Source organism: Plecotus auritus, assembly GCF_963455305.1.
Source record: "Plecotus auritus genome assembly, chromosome: 3".
NCBI lineage: Eukaryota > Metazoa > Chordata > Mammalia > Chiroptera > Vespertilionidae > Plecotus > Plecotus auritus.
Genome location: NC_137772.1, coordinates 211,517,025 through 211,543,078, shown reverse-complemented (window position 1 = coordinate 211,543,078; position 26,054 = coordinate 211,517,025). Strand labels below are relative to the sequence as shown.

At 36.3% G+C, this 26,054-nt stretch overlaps 1 protein-coding gene across 1 annotated transcript; it reads right to left on the bottom strand.

Annotated features, from left to right (window-relative positions):
- Window positions 1–1,255: 1,255 nt before the first annotated feature.
- On the bottom strand, window positions 1,256–25,225 carry GAS2L3 (growth arrest specific 2 like 3; the record flags this gene model as incomplete). The annotated part of the gene is made up of 9 exons (XM_080659653.1): window positions 25,183–25,225; window positions 24,010–24,057; window positions 17,560–17,728; window positions 16,320–16,435; window positions 14,101–14,242; window positions 6,775–6,838; window positions 5,773–5,911; window positions 4,051–4,158; window positions 1,256–2,539 (listed from the first exon to the last, which is right to left on the bottom strand). The coding sequence occupies exons 2-9, from the start codon at window positions 24,025–24,027 to the stop codon at window positions 1,256–1,258; spliced, it is 2,040 nt and encodes a 679-aa protein (XP_080515779.1). The 5' UTR covers window positions 24,028–24,057; window positions 25,183–25,225.
- Between the last annotated feature and the right edge of the window lie 829 nt (window positions 25,226–26,054).

Genomic DNA, 26,054 nt, shown 5'->3' with positions numbered 1-26,054 from the left:
AATTAAAACTAGCATTGTGCCTTCTAAAGAAAAATAACCACATGAAAGAATTTTTATGCAGCACCATTCTAAGCTTCTTTATTGCCTTAACTTTAAGCCTGTTAAAATGTAATTCTGATGTTAAATTATATTAATGTAAAAATTCATATCTGCACTGGTAGGAAATTACATTATTGAAAATATTTTCAATATGCTAAAAGCTACTAAATCAGTTTCCCCTTTCCCACTGCACAACATCCATCTAAAATGAAATGCATAAATTATTACAAATAATATTAAAAAATGTAGATTTTACTAAATTTCTGTTGACCTTTCAATATCTTAACTTGTTTCTTTTTTTAAACCAAAAATATTGCTAACAAAATATTGCCAATGTTAATAAGTCCGTTAAAAAATAGTTCCCACGGGGCAAGAGCGGCTCAGTGGTTGAACGTCAGCCTATGATGCACCAGGAGGTCATGGGTTTAATAGCCGGTCAGGGCACATGCCTGGGTTACAGGCTCAATCCCAAGTGGGGGGCATGCAGGAGGCAGCTGATCAATGATTCTCTCTCATCATTGTTTTTATCTCTCTCTCCCTCTCCCTTCCTCTCTGAAATCAATAAAAAATATATATATATATATTTTTTAAAATCAGTTCCCTCTGATTTGGGAAGCTTAAAAAAAGTAGTAAGCATTTACCAAACCCAGAATAACACCAACCTAATGAGTGGCAGCCATTGGTATTTAGTGCTGTTTGATCAGACTATCCTGATCAGAAAATAAAGTTAGGTGCCTTTTGAAAGACAAGTGCCAAACTGTTGCTATTTTACTAAAATGCAGCAGCTAATATTAAAAGCACCCCTGTTGCTACTAGCAGGTATGCAACCTCTCTATAAAAATATAAACCTATACTTAATATTTAAAAATATAGCAACCGTAGTTATAGCTCTAGTAGTGTTATTTGACTTTACAGTCCCCTTAAAGGGCAGACATTAACAAAGATTCTATGTACTAAAAATCAGATAAATGTTTATTATTCATAAGAATCTTGTGATAATTTTACAGCTGCCTGCCTCAAGATATGGAGACCTCAGATCTGGAATTCTGATGAGCCCTCTCCTCACCACTCCTAGCTCCATCCCAACCTGCACCCCCACACTACTGTACTTAATGTCTGAACCGATTTGGACAAACACAAACAGAACTTTTTAACTTGTGAAGCTAACACATTCACTCCCTTCTTTTTCTGTTTTTTTAAAATGACACATTTCTATTTATTTCCTAGGTTTCTTACTTCCAGTCATAACAAAATAGTGATCATCATCTTCCTTTTTCTTTGCAGTAGGCTTTTTACCCCCACTCACTGCTTCCTTAACGGGTGAGGGTGGTTTCCTGGTGGAAGCCGGGGCTTTGCCACCTTTGGGAGGCCCTCTGGCTGCATGCGGGCTCCTGCTGGCAGTCTGTGCTGCCCTTGACACAGTGCGTGCTTTGGCAGAAGACTGGGGCAGACTCACGACGGAGAGCGGGGTGCGAACAGGGGACTTTGAGGAGCCGGGTCCTGTCTTCTGGGATGTACTTATATTCTGAGGCTGCTTTTTGGCAACTGAAACCATCTTCTTATCTTTCGATTCCTGTGCTTTTGCAGGAGTGACTGAGGATACAGAAAGTGGCTGGTTTAAGTTCAAGGCTGACTTAAGTTTCTGTGCTGGCACTGCCCCTGCTTGCGGGGCTCCATCTGAAGGCTGAGACCGTGTTCCTAGACCTGGGGTTACGGTTTTGGAATTGGGTTTCGTCATTTCTGCAGGGGACTGGACAGAAGGAGAAGGTTTAGGTAGCTTCGGACACTTTGATGATGAATTCAAATGTGCAGCTGAGTGATATACTGCATTATTCCTGGAGGATATATGATTGTGTTTCAAATGCTTTAGTTCCGTTTTTCCTGAACACTTATTTGGCAAAAGTGTAGACTTGGGCACATCTCTTGATTTCTGGGCTGGAGTCAACTCGGCCTTCGGAGCATTGGGTGATGAGATACATTTTCTCAATGACTCAGATCCACAAGGTGCAGTTCTTGGTAAGGCTGGGGAAGAAGTGCTTTTATCTCCTAAAGTTAAAGAAGCTAGCGAAGACGCTGTGTGGTGCGAAGGAGCCTGTGGCTTCTTTGCTGTGCCTTTTGAAGATGTGAGTTTGAGATGAGAAGATGCTGCTGGGGGCTGTGGCGTTTTTGAACGGACTGACATGGAGCCCGGGTGACCTCCTTTTAGGGAAGGTGCTGGCAGCTTTTCTTTGCTCCTTGGAAAACCAACTGGCGTGCCCGGTTTTGATTTCTCTTTCTGCATCATGCTAACTGCTGACATCGGATTCATTTCAGGAGGCTGGGGTGTTCTGGCAGGTGCATCAGGCACACTTTCATTAGAAACGCCTTTTTGAAAAGCTAGAATTTTTTGTTCTAGTGTAGCAAACTGTAATATTCGACAGGGGTCATATTTAAGCAAAAATCCTTGAAGAGTATCCCAGCCTCCACCAACACGAACCATGACATGTTTTCCATGAAGCATCTTTCCCCCAAAAGAAAGTAAAAAACAAAGTTGTAAAACTGTAAGGTTCACAGTTATAATTCACTAGTCAGTAGTCACAATTTGTGATGTCTGTGATCTATGAAATTCAGAGTATTTGCCAATAGCTTTACTGTAAATTGACAGTCCCTTCTTTGTATTATTGAAGGAATAAATTTAATCCATATCGAATCATGTAACTGACAAACAGTATCCTCCAATTTGTAAGAAGATATTTACACACAACTTGCATCCTAAACAATCCAAATTACTAATATACAAAGTTGCAAGGGCAATCTTGTTCAACAAAAAATTGAATATTGAAGGAATAAAAGAGAGAAAAGAGAAATGGGAATTTACAGGGAAAAAAGCCTCATAAAAAAGCAATTATTATGAAAGATAACAATCACTAAAATGTGTACTTTACAATTTTAATAAATTATTTTTATATGTATTATATCAATTTAAATTTTCAAAAACTTTGACATAATTTATTACTAGTTCTTCACAGATGAGAAAATTATGGCTCAGAGAGATTAAGAAAATTGTCCCAAATCACACAGCTTGGCCTGGCCTCAAATACACCAGGCTACCCCAACCCAAATGGTGCTTTTGTGCGGATAAGGTACATCCTGAGTCTGCTAGTGCAGAACAAGCTGGATTTCAGCCCCCTGACCCCCATCCATTAAGCAGGAAAATTTGCACAACTGTATGAGATTGCCCTAAAAATTTCACCTCTAAACCCCATGTTCTGTGCACTATCGCTACGTCATACTGCTTTGAAAGAGAAAGCAAACCAAAAGAAAGTACACGTAGGTGTTTCTGCATGTTGGGGTTATGGGGAGGTAATGATAATATATAAAAGAAAATATGGATGTCAAAATTATTTTTAAATACTTTTATATTATATTCCTAAGTTAGGAATAAAACAGCTCTTTTATCCGAAGTAGACAGAATGCTGAACAGTGAAACTTCAATCTCCTCAGCAAAGGAGATGATAAGTTGCAGACTGCAGATGGGACAAAGGAAGGAAATAAATGTATATGTCAGCATATTGGTATATATACCGATGCTGTGTCGATGTAAAAAGGTTTTATACTTAACACACAATGTGTATATTACTATAAATGGCAATGTATCTATTTTCTTTTCTTATTACTGACATTTAATCAGATTAGATGTGTTGGTTTTTTATGATGATGAAAAATTATTCCTTTTTAGAAAATCTGAAAAATGAAATAAGTTACCTGAGATATACAAACATTTCCTCCCCCAATTACATTCGATGTCAAAATAGTCTCCTGCAGTTAGCAGTTTGTTGTGTTAAAGGTGTCAACCTAAATTCGTTATATATTCATGAGAGCAAGAGTTTCGTATTTTTTTGTACAGTGAAATTCTTTCATTAATAAGACCAATTTTTCAAAAAGTAAAAGTGGAACAAAAGATTGGTAAAGCAATAAATCCAATTTAAAGACAAGATCTGTATGTAAATAGGATGTAAATGGTGGACTTACTCTTATAAAGAGTATTTTATCTCCTAGTCGGTACCGTCCTTCAGATAAGTATTCAATAGAAAACCGATGAGAACAACTGCAAGGGGGATCTTCAGCAATGTGTGTAACCTAAGATTAAAAATAAGTAACAATCAGTGCTGTGACAAAAAGTATTTTGTTCAACACTAAAATGCAAGGTTATTTGATAGCAGGGAAAATCAAACTCAAAGATAAAAGTTTAAAGACAATTCAACTTTCAACTACCTCTTCTCCTTCACTTGTTGACAAATATTGCGATTAGACATTAGCTGACCCATTAAAACTAGCAGCGCTGCAGTCCCGAGTCTCTCTTTCTCTCCCCAGTGCCGGCTTGTGGTGCTTCACTGACCACGGCACACCGCCTGTGAACATGTACAGCAGTAGAGTCCATTCAAAGCACATTCACTAAGCCACATTAGTTCATTCAGTTTGAATTCTTTTAAGCCCTGGACTAATGTATCTGTGTCAAATCAAAGATAGGTCAGTCAGATGAAGCTTATGTAAAAGCTCTCATTTGTCCCTAACACTATGCTAACTTAATATGAGGGAATATCTAGATCTATTCCAAAGTTACTTTTAAAATAGGCAGAGACATTTATACCTATTCACCCAAGAATGGGTAAAATTCTAAAAACTGCAATGCAAGAGGCATTTTCTAAAAGTGCTCACTTTGTTTCAATAATCTGCTAAGGAGATGAGAGTCAGGGGGAAAACCCTACTTCTACCCCTCAAGAAGCTTATAAAATTTTTAATTGCAGCAAATAGCTATAAAATGGTAATAACTAGAATATAAAAAATACTATAGACTGTTATTACATTAAACAACATTTTCCAAACGTTTATTAGTAATGACTTGTTATTTCTTTAAAATTTTATAAATTACGCACTTTCATAAAATACTACAACCCAAAAAAGACCACAAAATCTAAGCAACAACTGAAGCAGAAACAACGTTTGATACTCAGCTCACCTCCATTCCTTGTCATTATGTAGTCACTGCAGAAGGCACAGCCTGACCAAGTGCAATTCTATTAACTTCTAAGTAATGATAAACAGCTGAAGTTAAGAAGACTTTCCAGTTGAGACTCGCCATCTAACATGTATTCTGTCACGGGGCACGTCCAGAAAATCCCCATCAACCGGCTCCCACAACTTTCCGCCAGCTGTACTCTCCAAGCACCAGTGTACCCTTTACTTAGACACCTTAGTAGTCAGCCCAGATTTCTCACTCCTTGTCAGAACTGGAATTCCTGCCAATCCCACCTTCTAAATAGAAAAATACCTGTGCTCCTTTTGCCTTATTTCCACTACTACTGCTCGAGTTCAGGTTCTCATCATCCTATGCCTGGATTATTACAATAAACCAACTTAACTTCTGCATGGCCATGAGAGTAATCCTTATCATTTATAATTCAGATGATAACATTACTATGTTAAAAAAAAAAAAAAAAAAAAAAGAATCAATGAATTCTTATGGCCCATGGTACCCTTCATGATGGATTCTAGCTTTTTTGCCCCAACTCCATTCCTCACCTTACACAAGCTACACAAAGTCACCTTTATCATATAGTGCCTTGAACTCACTAGGAGTGGAAATTAGTACTAGTGTATATTCTAAGTAAGAAACATTATTTTAAACATAGCATCACCTGTGGCACACTCGAAGACTAACCCATCATGGTGGCAAGTGTGGCAGTTACTTACAGCTTCGTGCAGCTCTTCATGCTGACAGCACGATTTGGGGATGCTGATGGAATCTTCAGGCCCAGAAGTATTAAGTAAGGTCTCTTCTAACTCAATTTCCTTCTCAAGCTTTACTAATACTGGTGGCTCAACCCCATACCTGAAAAACAATTAGGAGATTTCCTCATTCCAGCAGTCTTTCCCAAGCACTTCCCTGAATATCACAATTGGGCTTATTTTATTTTTAAATGAAGTCTGTATGAGTCTCTTCCACCGATTATTTTACTGGCATATCTGCAAATGCTTTTTAATGTCCCACAGATTGCCAGAATTCAGATGATAAATTTCACAACAGGGCATATATTTGGATTACTGGATGCTCTCAATATCCAACCAGAAGTTTTGAAAGGCACCTTAAAAATCAGCCTGTGAGCCAAAACCGGTTTGGCTCAGTGGATAGAGCGTCAGCCTGCGGACTGAAAGGTCGCAGGTTCGATTCCGGTCAAGGGTATGTACCTTGGTTGCGGGCACATCCCCAGTCAGGGGTGTGCAAGAGGCAGCTGATCGATGTTTCTCTCTCATCGATGTTTCTAACTCTCTATTCCTCTCCCTTCCTCTCTGTAAAAAATCAATAAAATATATATATATATATAAAAAAATCAGCCTGTGAGTAAAGATGGGGCTGAGGTAGATGGGGAGGACACAAGGCTCAGGCTTCTGTCAGCTCCTCTTTGCGCCCAGAAGACTTGCTCCCCTTGAACTGCTAAAAGGCCACATGCACTTACTTTATTTTTAATATAAACTACTTTCACACTAAATGAAGGCAAGTTATATGAGCAAGCAGATGTTGACACATGATATAGTTCACACAAACAGAATAAAGAAAGAGAAAGAAAAAATAGAAAAAAGTTACTTTATTCCAATAAAAATTACTTTTATTTATAGAAAATCATGTGTTATCTAAAATAAAGTAGCTTAAAAATACTTAGGACATGAAATCCTGAAATATTGTGGAATACATACCTTGACACAATTCGACCAATTTCAAGAAGACAAAGATACACCTGTCTTGGATCTTTGTGCAAAACTGTAAAAAAACAAACATATATTTTAAGGGACAAAATTAAATAAAGAAATATATATCTGGCATGGAAGAAGTAAAATAAAAGAATAGTGAAGACATTACTTGTTTGGATACTTTAAAAAGACATTTTTGTTATCTCCACATATTATCATCTTCCATTAATTTTTTTAAAAAAATGGTTGACAAGAAGAGGATGAAAACTTGACATGCACCCTTATTTGTATAGCATTTTAATTCTAAAAACAACTAAGGGATTAGGTAACATTAAGTTATTTATAATTCAGACCTCTCAACAGGAAATATATTTGAAGAGATACATCACCTCAATTTTATTCTAAACTATCTTTAGCATAGGATTATGTGGTAAAGGACTTCTTAAACTCTTCCAAAAAATAGAGGTGGAGGGAACACTTCCTACCTCATTTTATGAGGCCAATATTACCTTGACACCAAAGCCAAAAAAAAATCACAAGAAAAGTAAAGACCAACATCCTAAGGCATTTGACAAAATCCAATACCCTTTCCTGATAAAAACTCTCAGCAAAGGGGGAAGAGAGGGACCATACCTCAACATAATAAAAGCCTTATATGACAAACCTACAGCCAACATCATACTCAATGGGCAAAAACTAAAATTATTTCCCCTAAGAACAGGAACAAGACAGGGATGCCCACTTTCACCACTCCTGTTTGACACAGTACTGAAAGTGCTAGCCATAGAGATCAGACAAGAAGAAGAAATAAAAGGCATCCAAACTGGAGAAGAAGAAGTAAAATTGTCATTATTCTTAGATGACATGATATTGTACATAGAAAAACCTAAAGACTCCATAAAAAAACTACTAAAATTAATAAATAAATTCGGCAATGTAGCAGGATACAAAATTAACACCCAGAAATCTAAGGCTTTTTTATACACTAATAATGAACTCACAGAAAGAGGAACTAAAAAAACAATCTCATTTACCATTGCAACAAAAATATTAAGATATCTAGGAATAAATTTAAGGAGGTAAAGGACCTGTACTCAAGAAATTACAGAACACTAAAAAAAGACATGAACAAATGGAAGAATATATCGTGTTCATGGATTGGTAGAATCAACATCATTAAAATGTCCATACTACCCAAAGCAATCTATAGATTCAATGCAATCCCCATTAAAATACCAACGGCATATTTTAAAGACCTAGAACAAACAAGTCAAAGTGGATAAAGGACTTAAACATAACCATAAAAATCTTAGAAGAAGCCATAGGCAGCAAAATAGCAGACATTTGTCGTAGCAATATATTTAACGATACAGCTCCTAGGGCAATGGAAACTAAGGAGAAAATAAACAAATAGGACTACATCAAGATAAAAAGCTTCTGCACAGCAAAAGAAACCATCAACAAAACAACAAAAAAGCCCACCATGTGGGAGAACATATTTGCCAATGTTATCTCCAATAAGGGTTTAATTTCCAAAATTTATAGGTAACTCATACAACTTAACGAAAGGAAGATAAACAATCCAACCAAAAAATGGGCAAAGGACCTAAATACTAGTAGACACTTTTCGAAAGAGGACATACAGAAGGTCAAGAGACATATGAAAACATGCTCAAAGTCACTAATCATCAGAGAGATGCAAATCAAAACAACAATGAGGTACCATCTCACACCTGTCAGAATGGCTACCATCAACAAATCAACAAACAAATGCTGGCGAGGATGCGGAGAAAAAGGAACCCTCTTGCACTGCTGGTGGGAATGCAGACTGGTGCAGCCACTGTGGAGAACAGTTTGGAGTTTCCTCAAAAAATTAAAAATGGAACTTCCATGGGATCCAGTAATCCCACTTCTAGAAATATATCCCAAGAAAACAGAAACACCAATCAGAAAGGATATATGCTAGCATATATATGTTCACAGCAGCACAATTTACAATAGCTAAGATTTGGAAACAGCCTAAGTGCCCATCAGCAGATGAGTGGATTAGAAAAATGTGGTGAAAAAAGAAGGAATTTGTATCATGGATGGACCTGGAGATCATTATGCTAAGTGAAATAAGCCAGTCAGAGAAAGATAAATATCACATGATCTCACTCATTTGTGGAATATAATGAACAACATAAACTGATGAACAAAAATATAACCAGAGTCATAGAAGCATCGAACAGACTGTCCAACCTATGAGGGAAGGCTGGAGGTGAGGGGGTAAGAGATCAACCAAAGGACTTGTATGCATGCCTATGAACATAACAAATGGACACAGACAGTAGCGGGGTGAGGGCATGTGCTGGGGGATAGAGGCGGCTGGGAGATGTCAATGGGGGAAAAAGAGACTTATGTAATATTTTAAACAATAAGGAATAAAACAAAACAAAGCAAAAACAAACAAACCTTCCTTTGACTAACTTAAAAAAAAAAAGGACCAACATCCTTTATGAATATAGATATAAAAATCCTTAATGCAAACTGAATCAAAAGCAAATAGGATTTATCCCAGAATGAAAGATTGGTTCAACATATGAAAATCAATCAATACAATAACCACATTAATACACTAAAGGAAAAGAAACACACAGTTATCTCAACAGATACAGAAAAAGCACTTGAAAAAATTAAAGAACTTTTCATAGTAAAAGATTCAACAAACCAAGAATAGATGGGAACTTTATGAATATGAAAATGGACACATATAAAAAACCCACAGCTAATATTCTGAATGGTGAAAGACTGAAACTCTTCCTCATAAGACAAGGAAAAGATAAGACTGTCCACTCTCACCATTTCTATTCAACATTGTTTTGTACTTAACATTTTACTGGTGGTTCTAGCCTGTGAATTTAGATAAGAAAAATAAATAAAAGGCATCCAGATTAAAAAAGAAGGAAAACTCTCTATACACTGACTGCATGGTCCTTAGTATAGAAAATCCTAAATAGTCTACAAAAAAATCAACTATTAGAGCTAACAAGAAAGTTCAGCAAAGTAACAGGTTACAAGATCAATATACAAAAATCACTGCAGTGTAAAAAAAACAAAAAAATAATTTGAAAGCACAATTAAGAAAACAATTCCATTTACAACAGCTTGAAGAAGAATAAAGTACTTACCAATAAATTTAACCAAAGAAGTGTAAGACTTGTACATTGAAAACTACAAAACATTGTTGAAAGAAATTAAAGAAGATATAAATAAAATGGAAAGACATCCTGTGTTCATGGGTTGGAAGACATAATATTATTAAGATGGCAGTATCCTCCAAACTAGCTTATAGATTCAATACAATCCCTATCAATTCCAACAGCCTTTTCTTTCAGAAGTGGACAAGCTGATGATAAAATTCCTATGGAATTGCAAGAGACATGGAATAGCCAAAACAATCTTGAAAAAAGGACAAAGTTGGAAGACTCACATTAATTTCAAAACTTACTACAAAGCTATACCAAATCAAGACAGCATGTTACTGGTATAAAAATAGACATATAGACCAATGAAATGGAATTGAGCATGAAGAAATAAACCTATATGTTTATGTTCAATTGATTTTCAACAAGAATGCCAAGACAACCAAATAAAAACAGTTTTTGCAATAAATGGTGCTAGGAAAGCTGGATATCTACATGCAAAAGAATGAACTTAGACTCTTACTTGCCACCATATATTTAAAAAAAAAAAACTAAAAAATTAAAAATGGATCAAAGACCTAAATGTAAAAGCTAAAACTATAAAACTCTTAGAAGGAAACGTAGGTAAAAATCTGTGGGACCTTGGATGATTAGGCAATGGTTTTTCAGATTATGGCACCAAAAGCACAAGCAATCAAAGAAAAGATAAACTGAACATCAAAATTGAAAAGTTATGCATCAAAGGACACTACCAAGAAAGGAAAAGACAACCCAAATTATATATCTGATATGGGTCTGGTATACACACTAAATAAAAATCTCCTACAAGTCAACAAAACAAGACAAAATGACCCTTGGAATCGAGCCAAATATGTGAATAGTATATTTCTCCAAAGAAGATATACAAATGGCCAATAAGTTTATCAAAAGATGAAACATATCTTTAGCCATTAGGGAAATGTAAATCAAAACCACAATGAGATAGCACTTCACACCCACCAGGATAGGATGGTAATATAATAATATGAAAACGAAGAGGGGAGGAGCAAGAAAGAATAATAAGTATTAATGAAAAGATTAAGAAATTCGGACCACTATGCATTGCTAGTGGGAATATCAAATGGTATGCCCACTCTGGTAGTTTCTCAAAAAGATAAACATAGTTACCATATAACACAACAATTCCACTCCTGGTATGTGCCTGAGAGAATTTAAAACAAATGTTTACCCAAAAACTTGTACACAAATGTTCATAGCAACATTATTCATAATAATCAAAAAGTAGAAGCTGATAATGAATTTTTAAAATGTGGTCTATCCATACAACGGAATATCATTCTGCCATAAACAGATATGAAGTACTGTTACATGCTACAACATAAATAAACCATTATGCTAATTAAAGAAGCCTGACACAAAAGGCCACATATTGTATGATTGATTCCATGTATTTGAAATGTCTAGAATATATAAATCCATAGAGAGAGAAAAATAGATTGGTGATTGCCACAGGATGAAGGCAGAGAGAAAATAATTGGGCCTAACTGCAGGTATGGCTTTTCTTTTTGAGTGATGGAAATGTTCTGGAATTAATTAGTGGTGATGGTTGCATGATATAGTGAACATATTAAAAACCACTGAAGGGTACATTCTGAAGTGATGAATTTTGTTATATGAAGTATATCTTAATTTCTTAATGCTATAAAAAAGAAGCTTCACATACTTAAAAATGGTTATGATCATACATTTTGTTCTGTATATTTTACCACAATTAAAACTATTTTAAATTAAAAAGGAACTTAAATGCTAAGCCTAAGAGTTCAAAAAGAGATCCTTAAAAAACAAGCAAAACAAAAAAACCCTATTTATTAGAACTTGTACTAAACGCACCAATATGATAGTTATATGTAGATCACCTAACTTTCTTTTCCTGTTCTTAGAGTTAAAAGCTCTAGCAAACCCATAAACCCTAATAATAGTTATGTGATAAATTGCATATACTTATACTGACTCCCTGAATGGAAATGACAGTCTCTGATTTATAAATAACATCCTATCTAATAAGAATAATATGCAAATTGACCATCACACCAAGACACAAGATGGATGCCCCCATGTGGACACAAGATGGCCGGCACAAGATGGCTGCCACGGCTGCCACAAGATGGCCTGCAGGGGAGGGCAATTGTGGGAACTTAGGGGTGACTAGACCAGCAGAGGAGGGCAGTTGGGGGTGACCAGGCCGGCAGAGGAGGGCAGTTGGGGGAGACCCAGGCCTGCAGTGGAGGGCAGTTGGGAGGAACCCAGGCCTGCAGGGGAGGGCAGTTGTGGGCAATCAGGCCAGCAGGGAGGGCAGTTAGGGGTGACCAGGCCAGCAAAGGAGGGCAATTGGGGGGACCAGGCCAGCAGAGGAGGGCAGTTGGGGGAGACCCGGCCAGCAGGGGAGGGCAGTTGGGGAGGACCAGGCCTGCAGGGGAGGGCAGTTGGGGGGGGGGGGGACACAAGGCCTGCAGTAGAGGACAGCTGGGGGGGACCCAGGCCTGCAGGGGAGGGCAGCTGGCGGGGACCAGGCCAGCAGGGGAGGGCAGTTGGGGGAGACCAGGCCTGCAGGGGAGAATAGCAGTCCTGGATTGTGAAAGGGATGTCCAACCGCCCGGGCGGTCGGACATTCCTTAAGGGGTCCCAGATTGGAGAGGGTGCAGGCTGGGCTGAGGGACACCCCTCCCCCACACGCACGAATTTCATGCACTGGGCCTCTAGTCTATTATATACTCCAAACAGAAAGCAATAAAAAGCCCTATGTTTGACTTTAAAATTCATACCCAAAGGATTTTATCTTGAAAAATTTATTCAACTTGTTTCTATGAACAGTCAGGTTTACCTTTAAATAGTGTATTTATTTATTTAATTTCTTTGAGTTCCTAGCAAAATGTAAAAAATGAAGCTGCTCATCTCTGAGACCTTTAGAAAGTGAAAACATTAGTTCTTCAGCTCAATGCCTAGGAATGAATTAATGTTATTGGCAGTGCTTCATTTAGTTTTATACTGACTGTAAGGACAGTGTGAAGATGTCTTCCACTGGGAATGAGAAATATACAATCTTATATCCTTTCAGAAGTAATAAACTGGAGAATTGAAAGCACTTCCTCTCCCCTCTTATTGACAGAGGCTGTATATGCCATTAAATCAACCACATTGTCAATAATGATCAGCACACCCGGATTAAAGCAGGGTGCAAATTGGGGGTAAAACATCAACCAAATCCGTATTTTTTTTTATTCTCTAGTGCACAGGAGCATCCAGAGGCATAGTAAATGCGTAGCAGTGGGAGCAGCCCACCCTGCGTGCAGGCAGCAAGGGTGTGCAACATCAGTCAAGAATTTTAAAACAATAATAAAACCAACTAAGTCAGTTTGGTTTTTATTATCACCATGAACCAGCAATTCTAAACAGTGTCAGTGATAAAATACTTCTCTCCACCAGGGCAGACTACCCCACCCTTGGAATGCTTTGCTCCTATCAAAACATAAATTCTGTGTGTCTGTGTACACACATATATAGAGAGATAGATAAATATGTATATACATGTATAAATACTTTGAGGAGATATATAGTCTAAAACTTAGTTAGCTTTCACTTTAGTCACTGCACAGAGTATGTCAATAATTATTCAGTAGAACATGACTTTTACAAATGAATTGTCAAAAACATTAATCCATTTAGATAATCAAGTTGGCAGCTGCTGTTTACAAGGTAAATCTAAAACCATGAATATGCATCCCTTAGTCTTCTGTTATTTCTATAATTACCTAGTTAAAGAGGAATTACTAGTAATTTAGACCTGGTAGAGTAATTCTTGATAAAAACATTAATTAGTAAAGCATTCCTCCAGAAACTTCCTATAGCCAACTCATTCAGGAAGTAAAATATTTCTAGGGTATTCTAGATATATGAGATCTTTAACTATACATGAAAAGCCTAATATATTTAATTTAAAATCAGATTCTCTAATTATTTCACATATACTTAAAGTATACATTTTCCTAGGAAAATGAGATGTGGCATTAGAATCCTTATTTGGAAAGAAAAATTAGAAATGAGGTATTAAAAAATGCTAATAAACATTAAACAAAACAACAACACTTACCTAAACCTTCAGATTCAAAGAGGTATGTCTCATCAACCCCAATGTGCCTACACCAGTGAAGGAAGTTCGCAGTATTGTCTCTAGCAAAGAATGAACCAGAGGCAGCATCTTTCTTACAGGGCACTTTTCTCATTGGAAAATTCTGGAAAAGACAAAAGAATAACTTCAGAAATGCATCATGGATATTTTCATTAGCTATCCATTCTAATCACTGAAGAAATATTAAGTGCATTGAATGCAAGTAAAAAGTATACAACATTAGGTATCTTCAAAATTATTTTATCTTATTCTCCTTTAGTATAGTTCAGAAAACAACCTGGTTAAAATTACCAGTAGGATCGAAGCATTTCTAACCTCTTTCTTTTTGAAATAACACAAGAATCTTTTCAATTTCAAGTAAATTAACTTTTAAAAATGATACTCTAATAATTCCAAAGTATATCTCCATAGTATCTCTCCATACATAGTTCAATACAAACACAGAATTACTGCCCTGTTAAAGATTAATAGACACCCTCATGTTTGCTTCCTTCCCTATTTGCAGATTCATAAATATAATTCTGAGTTTCCTGAGGAGACTATCAAATAAGGAAGTAATAGCTCATTCTTAATTCAAGTTCTTTGAAAATTGATGATCTAAGTTTTACAGAAGCCTAATTACTTGAGTATCTGAACCAAGAGTATTTAGATAATGCTGCTGACATTGAGAGACTTTTAGTTTTATTTCAGTTTAAATTTTTACTTGAATAAGCAATTCATGCATATGATTTTTTTAAATGCATTAGTCATAGTAGACACAACGTAAGTCTCTCTCCTACCCTACCCCTCAGTTCCTCTCTCTCTAAAGATAACCACTATTACCAGTTCCTTATATATCCTTCCTGTTGCTATTATTTTCCAGAATTAAAATAGTCTTGTTAGTTTCTCTAATGTATACAGTATATATGATCATCGCCAAAAACATAAATAAAGAAATAAAATCAAATGATATAGCTGAATACAAAGATGGTCAGTCTCAATTGAAATCCTCTCACCCACATTTTAGCAAGACATCCCCAGGCACAAGTATGCACTTGGTGGATATCTGTACCTACAGAATGTTACAGAAACACCCTACTCTGCAATCTGATTGTGTGTATTGCTCATCCACATTTAACAGTAGGTTGTAGGCATCTTTTTAGATTAAAAGAGTCATTTCTCATGAATTAATGGATAATAATCAAGTGTGTTTAGGTACCATAACTAATTTTTAACAACTTCTCTACTGATGAGCATTTAGAGTGTTCCTAATTTTTTGCATTTTTGTGAATTTGTGATTTTTTTCCATAGAACAAATTCCTGAGAGTAGAATTATGTATCACAAGACGTACTTTATTTTTTTTCACTTATTATTTTATATTAGTTTCAGGTGTACAGCATTGTGGTTAGACAATCATATACTTAACAAAGTATTCCCCCTACATTTCCAGTAGCCACTTGACACCATACATAGTTATTACAATATTACTGACTATATCCCCTATGCTGTACTTTACTCCCCTTGACTCTTTTGTAACTACCAATTTGTACTTCTTAATCCTGTAAACTTTTTTAGGATGGGCTCTATTTTCAATGTGATATACATCACCCACTGTCTCCCCCCAAAATGACACCACTTTATATACTTCACCAAAACTGTATGAGTGTCCACACCCCCTGTGAAAATGCCATGCTTGATGAAAAGAGAGAAAACCTTATCTCTTCAAATCATAACTTGAGGGTCAACAGAGGAAAAACTGGCTCATAAATGATTATTCATCAACCAATATTTATAGAATTTACTCACCAAGACAATATATGAAGACTATAAAGGTGATAATGATGATGACAGCTCCTGTGTACCAGAAACCACCACAAGCTCTTTTCTCATTTAATTCTCACAATAATCCTTTATTATTGTTCTCAAGAAGAGCTAGCTACTGGATATTTACTATGCACTAGGCACTAAACTAAATGCCAAATCCTTGTAAATAAATTCTACAAGTGGAGGTAAATGTTAATACCTCCACTTTACAAGTAAGAGTATTTTTCTAGATTCTGAAAAAGATTAAGTAAATTATCCAAGGTCTTACAGATAGTTGGGGTGGGAGTTTACAACCTTGTAGAGATAATTAGAAATGTACATAAACAAATGAGTATGTACCAACGTATAAGACCATTATTGTCCAACATCGCCTTACCCCTGGTTCTTCAGAGTTGCAGGCTTTCACCATGTTCTGAAGAACATCAATCAGTTGGCATAACAGCACTCCATTATCAAGCTCTTCCAGTAATCTTTCTGCCTTAATTTCAATACCTAAGAACATATCTAACGTTAAGATTCTTCTAGAAACAATAAATTCCAAGAATATGGTTAAAATTTAATTAAATGTAACTAGATTATGGCTGAAATACTAGACAAATGTTAGATCAGACTATAATCATTCACTCTTCAAAGGTATAGCAGAGAATGTCAATATAAAAAAAGACAACTGAAACAAAAATGTCTGTGATATAGTACAGGAAAAAATTATTTGACATGTCTTTTATTTCATTTTATTTTTAATTATTTTATTTTCTATTATTTCATTTTTAAAAGACCCAAGTGCTGTATGTTTCAATACTCACTATTAAGGTTAACTTTTGATTCACTGCACATTACTACTGCTTATACAAGAAAAATTCTCTATAAATAAGATGGAACTTAAAAATTAAAGACAGTAACCTAGCAAAGACTCAGGGAATACTAACTTTTCACCTCTAAAATACCTTCTTTGGAAGCTTTATTACACAATAAACTTAAAAAAAGTTTTTTTCTAAATCAAACTGATACTAGATATCTGGAGTGTTTGCTGTGTTTTAATGATCCCGGGAAGGTCACAGATGAGCTTCATATATCTTTTTTCACAAAAATCTTGCAATGCTACATGAAATTCTGTATTAAAAGGAGAATTTTTCTGCAGAGAAAATTCAGGGCACTTATCATATTGTTTAACTGAGTAAAGCAATATGATGCCAGACAGTCTCCAACCTGACATTTCCTCCTAGGTGTCATGAATAATCATTTTAACTGCAGTATGAATGCCATTCAGAATCCCATGCCTTATACAGAATTAAGGGGTGGGGGGGGGGGATCACTAAAATACAGATCCCAAAATTATACCTACGTATTAAAAAAGAATTTTAATATTAACAGTGAAAATGTTGATTATTCAAAGCTTAATGACCTCTTCTGTTAAGCCTCAAACTTCCTTACTATTGAAGCCCTAAGGGTCAGGGTGAAATAGAATATCCTCCCAACTAGAATATAAGCTTTGTGAGATTTCATTCACAGGAGTATCCCCAGCCTCTAGAACAAGCACTCCTTAACAAAGAATAAGGTTCTCAATAAATGTTTACTAAATACAAGAACACAATTTTGAATGTCTTTTCAAGCCTTACCTAATAAACCAGATAACCAGATTGACAGATCTTCTTGCATGGGCAACAGAGTGGCTTTGTGCCTCACAGCTATCCACTCATCATACTGACAAACATCAGCCAAACCTGGCCCGTGTCTGGGGATCAGAGGGCTTCGTGGGCTTAGAGGCAGGTCTTCTCCAAACCACACCTAGAGAAAACGCCAACCAAATGAATGGATGTGACCTTGTTAAGTCAGCATAACCCACATCTATATTTATACATGAATTACAGACCAGGCATAATACAATGTATGCAAAAATATATAAACGAGAAGAAAACTATTAGTCGAGATACTTGAGGCATTGTCAATATCCACTACTGTGGTAAATGTAAGTGAACCCCCTAATTAATTAACGGATTCTACTATCAAGCCAAGAGAATAAAAATCAACAAGTTATATTTTTACTTCACTTGTTAGATAAGTTTTTAAGTTACTTGACCAGAGTCTCAGCATCTTGGCTGTAAAATGGGTTAATGAACACTGCCTTATAAGATACATCCTTGTAACATCTAGCATTGGTCCTAGCAATATTTGTTGAATAATGGATAAATTGAATGAATGCATAAATGGCATTATAAATTTTAAATCATAATAAGAGTGTTATCTTTAAAAAAATATTCTAAATAATCTGGTCTGCCATCTGATTTTGCATGGCCCATAACTAAGTATGGTTTTTACATTTAAAAATGGCTTGTTATATAAGGACCTACATAATTGCTTCGATATTGCCTGTTGACTCTCAAAGCCAAAAATATTTACTACCTGGCCAATTCCTAGTTTAGAATAAAAATGGACATAAACGTACTATCAAACCAGCACTTGCAAATTTTTTAAATTTTATAAAACTTTAATACAATATTATTTAGAGAAAAGACTATCAATACTCAATGCAGAAAGGGGAATAGAGCTCAAGTGAAATGATGGGCAGAGAGAGGGGACGGTGGGGAGAGGGTTCTTGCAGGAGGGTAGCTTGAAATAAAAAGTCAGAGTTTGAATGAAGTAAGAGGATGTCCACCAATGAGGACAGCCCTGGGCACAGAGTCAGACCCTGAGCAGGATATAAGTCAGACCCTTTGGGGATGAAGGGCAAAGGTCCCAGGGCAGGTTGTCAAAGCTCAAGTGAGCTGAGAAGGGCAGCAGCTCAGGGCGGGGTGGAAGCAACAGAGGAAGATCAGTTACACACACAGAGATTTACCAAAGGGAACCAGGTTTCTCACTGCCAAAGAATAATGGTACAAATATGGAATGAGAGAAAACTACAATGAATCCTATGGTGTTGCAATAGAATTTCTTTTGTCAAAAAGCAAAGAAGTGCTCAAAGAATGACGAGGACATGCCAAAAGGAGACAGAAGCCAGCCTGCAGAGACTCTAGTGCAGTGGTTCTCAACCTTTTTAATGCCGCGACCCTTTAATACAGTTCCTCATGTTGTGGTGACCCTCAACCATAAAATTATTTTCGTTGCTACTTCATAACTGTAATTTTGCTACTGTTATGAATCGTAATATAAATATCTGTGTTTTCTGATGGTCTTAGGCTCTACAGCAGCGGTTCTCAACCTGTGGGCCGCGACCCACAGGTTGAGAACCGCTAGCAGGGTTGCCTAAGACCATCGGAACACACAGATATTTACATTACGATTCATAACAGTAGCAAAATTACAGTTATGAAGTAGCAACGAAAATAATTTTATGGTTGAGGGTCACCACAACATGAGGAACTGTATTAAAGGGTCGCGGCATTAAAAAGGTTGAGAACCACTGCTCTAGTGGCTAAATCAAAAGCAATTTAAACATCAAAATAATGACATAAATGGATTATAATACAAAGAATAAAATAAATATAAGTCCATCTATATATATAAAAGCCTAAGTGACCGTGTGACCATTCAACTGGTAGCTATGACATGTACTGACCACCAGGGGGCAGATGCTCAATAAACAGACACGGAAACATGGAACAGACTGATGAATTTCAGAGAGAAGGGTGAGGGGGAGGACGGGAAGAGATTAACCAAAGATCTTATATGCATACTAGAGGCCCAGTGCATGGATTCATGTACCGGTGGGGTCCCTCAGCCTGGGCTGCGGGGATCAGGCCAAATATGTGCACAAGTGTTCTGACATCCCCCAAGGTGTCCCAGATTGCAAGAGGGTACAGGCCAGGCCAAAGGCCCCCCGGTGCATGAATCCGTGCACTGGGCCTCTAGTATAGATATAAATGAATAAACTACAATTTTGAGGAGGAATGACATTTTTATATAGTTTCAAAGTACTTCCCCCTAAAATAGTTATTACAAAGGGGAAAAGAGAGTCATTTTACAGTAGAGAAACCTGACAGGTGGCATCTTAACTGAGTGACAAAAGTGAACACCATTAATAATGGGACAACCAAAATCATAGGCCACCTGATAGGATGCAGTGAGAAAACATAACAGCCCTCTGTGATATTACTGCCAAAGATGCATAACCTGAATTGAATCATGAGGAAACATCAGGCAAATCCAAAATGAGGGACACTGTACAAAATAACTGATAGTTAATATTCAAAAAGGGTCAATGTCATTAAAGGCAAGCAAAGGTTGAGATACTTCAGACTGAGAAGGACTAAAGGGAGATGACAATTAAATGAAACCCATGATTCTGAACTGGCACTATTGGGACAACCAGCAATTCCTAAATGAGGTCTGAGAATTAGATGGCAGTACTGTATCAGTGTTAATATCCTGATTCTCATTACTGCTTCGTGCTTGTTTAGGAGGATGTCCTTGTTTTTGAGAAATACACACTGAAGTATTTGGAAGCAATGGCACATTAGATTGACAACTCATTCTGAAATGGTTCAGACAAATATTTCTGTGCTATACTTAACAATTACTTTGTAAATTTGTGATTACTTGAAAATAAAATTTTTAAAGTATAAGTACAAGTAATACCAATATCCTTTCTTGGTTTTTAAATATAGTTAATTTTCTCCCTAAAATACATTAAACTTACTGAGGTTTATTTGAGGCAAGTCTTACTATGCCAAATCAAAAGCCGTAACACCGTAGTTAAGCCAGACAAATTATGGGGAAAACAACAGCAACTATTTCTAATCCCCCATGATAAGGAAAAAAAACATGCTTTTGAAAAAAAATCCCAAGAGCAAAGAAAGAACATGAATATATACCACAAGAGGCAAGCAGGAGTGGCGAAACTAAAAAAAATAAAATAAAATAAAAATAAGAAAAACGTAAGTTATTCGAGAGACATCATTTCAGGAATTGAGGTAGGGTTTGGGGAATGAACTCCTAAATATCTAAGAATCCTATAAAGTTTTAGGAAAAAGATAAGATTTTATTTATTTACCTGAATTCTCTTAAAATTATTTCAAAGGAAGTGCAGCAAAGATTTAATGTCTAAATCTGCCCTTCATAAGCATGTATAATACCTAGCACATGGTATTCAGCCAAAAATATTTGCTGGTATAATTAAGGAAATAGATATCAGCAAATGACTGATATCAAAATCAAGATGCATCTACAATCAACAGTATATTATAGTCAATGGAATATGTTATTTGTCCTTTAACCACTTGGCTGAGCTGAAAACAGGCAGAAAGATGCAAACGTTTGTCAAGGCAAAATGTGCATTAGTTAGGAGGGTGGTTTTGAAATAAGAAGCTAACATTAACAAAGGTCATCCTAATATCTTCCCACATGAGGAAGAAGAGTATTTCAATTTTCCAGTTATTGCAGGCAGAAGACTATGATGACCTGGGCTGGTCAGTACCATATTAATGTTGTTAAAAGTTAGATGTCAGCCCTGGCCCTGTGTGGCTCAGTGGGTTGAGTGTCGTCCTGTGCATCGAGTGGTTGCCAGATTGATTCCCAGTCAGGGAATATGCCCGGGTTTCGGGCTTAATCCCCGGTAGGGGGCAGGCAAGAGGCAGCCAATTGATGTTTCTCTCTCTCTCCTCCTACCCCTCCCTCTAAAAACCAATAAAAACATATTTTTTTTAAGTTAGATGTTAATAAAAGCTTCATGTACAAAGGTTGTTCTCAAACATACAGAAAGCTGTCATATTGCAGAGATTCTTAATCCATAGGCAGTCTATAGATGAACCTGAGTAGGTACATAAACTTGCTTACGTTTTAGGCAAAATTTTTGCCTATGTACAAATAGCCCTTTTTCTCAGAAAGGTCATACCTTTTCTCAGATTCTCAACAGAGGGCTGAACCAAAAGAGATCAGGAACTATTGTTCATCGGTTGTTAGACTGTACTTTTATATACTAGTCAAAATGAAAGACCAAAAGAAAAAGGCAAGTAAGATCATAATGTATTAAATTAATAACCAATTGCTAACAGCCATTTACTGATAACTCCTCTCTGTAAGGCATTTATGAGTAATTAGATAACTAGTATAGTTAGCAGAGAAAGTGGTTAAAATCCTGGGAAGTTCTCACATTCATCCCAGGTAGAGAAGCAAAAATTTCCATGAGAGATATCAAGAATGTGCTCAGAGAAGAATCAATATAGATGGATCTGTGGAATACAGATTAGAGGTTTTATGGAACTACTAAAGACCTGGTGCATGAAATTCGTGCACTCGGGGGGGGGAGGGGTCCCCTTAGCCCAGCTTACACCCTCTTGCAGTCCGGGAGCCCTCGGGGTTTGTTTGACTGATGGCTTAGGCCTGCTTTTTGTGGGGAGCAGGCCTAAGCCAGCAGTTGGACATCCTTAGCGCTGCCGCGGAGGTGGGAGAGGCACCTGCCCCCACCGCTGCACTCGCCAGCCATGAGCCCGGCTCAGGGCTTCTGGCTGAGCGGCACTCCCCCTGTGGGAGCACAATGACCACCAAAGAGCAGCTCCTGCATTGAGCATCTGCCCCCTAGTGGTCAGTGTGCGCCATAGTGACTGGTCATTCCGCCATTCGGTCGATTTGCATATTAGCCTTTTATTATATGGAACTATAAGACAAAACTATGAAAATATTCACAAAGTTAAGAAAATATTAATGGCCATTAGTGTAGAAATGAGAAGAGCATGGCCAATGTGGCAATGATAAAAAAAGCACATATAAGAACTCAAAAAAATATAATCAACATGAACCTTATGACATTTCTGAGACTTGGATAAAAAGAGAACACAGAGAATAGTCAGATAATAAATGTTTTTGAGTAATAAAGTTCTGAGCATACTCAATACGGATTTGAGAAGACCAAAGGGGAAGACTAAGACCTGCTCAGAGACTGCCATGGATTTCCAAGTCCCACGAGGAAAGCAGGATAATGGAACTCTTTATTAGTGGAGTAGAAGGATAAGCTGCATAGCATAGGAGGGAGCACAAGCAGGGTCACGTTCAGAGTTGTTCTTAACCACTTGATAAATTCTCTTCTCTGGCTATCACCCACTGTTAGCTAGATAAGCCTCCTTTCTTAATAAAATAAAAAAAGAAAACGTAAAAAGAAAGACATGCATCACACAGGTATAATCTCCAGTTTTACATCTTGAAAATTTTGTTGGACAAATGATACAACCAAACTTCTGAAGTGCTTATTATGCAATACACATTCTAGTAGGCACTTTGTGCATGTAATGTCACTGATTCCTCACAGCTATCCTACAAAATAAGTGCAATGACCCTCACTTGAGGCATGGAAGCAGGCATTGGGAGAAGTGAAATAAAATAACTTGTCCGAATCTCACAGGGATGCAGAACTACGATCAGAAATGAAATCTGACAGACTAAAGCTTTCACTTTCCAAGCAATTTTATTATTAGCTGCCTCCATCTTTCTAGATAGATGTTCAATGTGATTTTTGTCTTTAAGTGACTAGTCAATCATGTTCTATTTATAGCAAAAGAAAAAAAAAACTTAAGAGGATATCAGAATAATATAGCAAATACTGTACCAAGCCTGGAAATCATTTAAATGTAAGATCATTCTGGTTTATCTCATTATCCTCATCTTGCTTCCCCGTCCACCGCCCACCCCCCCAAAAAAACACAGAGAAACAGCAAGAAAAAAACAACCCACTCTCTAAATTTTAATAATTAGTTATTTATAGGCATTATGAGGCACATGTACAATTATCTAAAATAAAAACTTTATATTTGTATTTACTGAAAGCTTTTTAAATACAAATATATACTAAATTGTAATGAGAGGAACACTACAACATATTCGACTTCTTTTCTCAGGACAGTATAAATAAGATAGGCCCACCTAACCCTAAGGTATTTTTTATTCTTATAAATATTTAATACAAGCCTAGAATTAGAATCCTTTCAGAAATAGAAAGTGAAAATATAGTATTCCTGTTATTAAAAGTTGATGCTTAAAAAACTATCACAATAAAAACATTTTGATAATTTTAGTATTTTACTAATTATTATAATTTTATTATGTTAATCTCATAAAAATATTTTTTCCAAAACACTTACTTGAATTGCAGGCTGCATGGTCAGTAATACTCAAATCAAATTGCTTTTCTGAAAATAGAACAAAACATTAATATGCAGACAATGGCAGCTTTCCTACTTACTCCCCCAAAACTTCAAATTACAAGGAATCTGTTTTACTCTATTTGACTGAAATTCTAAAACTTTTCTTCTAATTGGAATCATTTGACTATAAGATCAGTAATCATTCCTAGCTTCTTACTTCATAAAAATACTCTTCGTTTGAAACAGGAAAACCTGGAACACGTTTTAATATTTAGTTTCTGATACTAGCACCAAAGTGATTCTTTTTATTTTTCCTAAAATAGAGAAAGGATTCAAGACAGGGAATAGGGGTGATGTGGCTCGAGAGTCCTAGTGCACCCCCTCCCTTCCCCCCTTTTTAAATTTAGTAAAAATCTACCAAAAAAGAAAAGGCTGTGTAATGGGAGCTCTAACTAGCTATCTGATTGCAAGCAAGCCAATTCTTGAAACATCTGGCTTCAAAGTAATTCTTGAAGCTTCTGGCTAGCAAAATAAAATTAACAGTAACACTTAGCCAATAAGTCTTCCAGAATTCTCCCTTGTGAACATAATGTAAATACATATATCACAGCAACTGAAACTAAAAGTTAAGTATCTCCCATCTGACCTTTACATGGAGGTCATAAAAGTTCATCTGGACTTTGTATAAATTCACAAGCTTAACCATGAGCTTCTTTTGCCAGAGGAAAAGGTAATAGACACAAACATCAATTTTAATCAATTTTAACTATGAGACAATACTCAATGCCTTTCTATAATAACTTTTCATAAGTTATTTCCTCTACTAGGTGCTAAAGATAACAACAACAAAAAAAGGAAAAGCACAATTTAGCTCCAAAGTAATCTTCTTGAAATCTACAAGAAGGAAAACCACAACTTTAATTATGTTAGGTTAATAAAATTCTTTATTGCATTATCAGAGAGGGAAAAAATGAAGCTTAAAACACTTAAAATAATAAGACTATGTAAAACCTAGAAATCTTCACTGCTTAGAGCAGTATAATATCCTAGTTATTTTTTATTGTAAACCACCACTGAAAGAGTCTAAGAAAAAAATCTAGTTTATAAGGCTATAATGCTATCAACTTCCAAGGAAAAGTTATTTTCTCCTCCAAGTTACACCAGACATACCTCCTATACAGTGCCAACTACACATACTGCCTTCCTCCTTTCAGGAACATTTCTTCTGGTACTGAAGTTGAACTTGAGCTAAACCTAACTGAAAAGTGTAATATTACATCATATTTTCTTTGCGGGAAGGCAAAGGATAGCAGAATGTCCTTTCTGATGTCATTTTTCCTCTATCTACCACAGCAAAAGGGCAAAGTACAACTGGGTATTATTAATGAGCTTGTTATGCTTCCCACGAGCCAAGTCAGTGGGGAATACATTTTCCTTTAGCATAAATAATCCTTTGTCCCCAACAAAGATCCACAGTAAGAAGCTTCCGAGACCATTTTTTAAAAATGCAGCAGAGAAGCTGCTCCCATTAAAATAAGGAGTCCCACACAATCAGACAAGAACTCTAACAGTTGGAACTGCCAACCCAAAACAAAAGAAGACCTAAATGACCAGGCGTGTGCAAATCAGGAACAGTGATGCTTTCACAAAGAAGCTATCACAAGAATGTTTAGTCGTTGCATTTTTATAGAAAATTCAGCAAAACTGGTTTTATGAAAGAAATGAAGAATGTGTGCACAACCTCCAGTCACTTGAACTTTAGCAGAAAGTGTTTTGAATTACACTTCTTATGCAATGGAAAAACTACTTTATAATGATGACAGTAAGAGAACCATCAGGGTTACCTTTAAAAACAAATTCTTTAATAAATACTCAGATAAGTACTCAGGTAAGTTATAACACACCTTCGTATATGAAAAAGTATCATGTACACAAATATATGCTTTTATATGAAAACTTTTATAAAGTGGTGAGATTGTATCAGTGAATCATCAATTAATGAGCACTCACCGTGTCCCAGATATTAAGAGCTAGTTATTGAT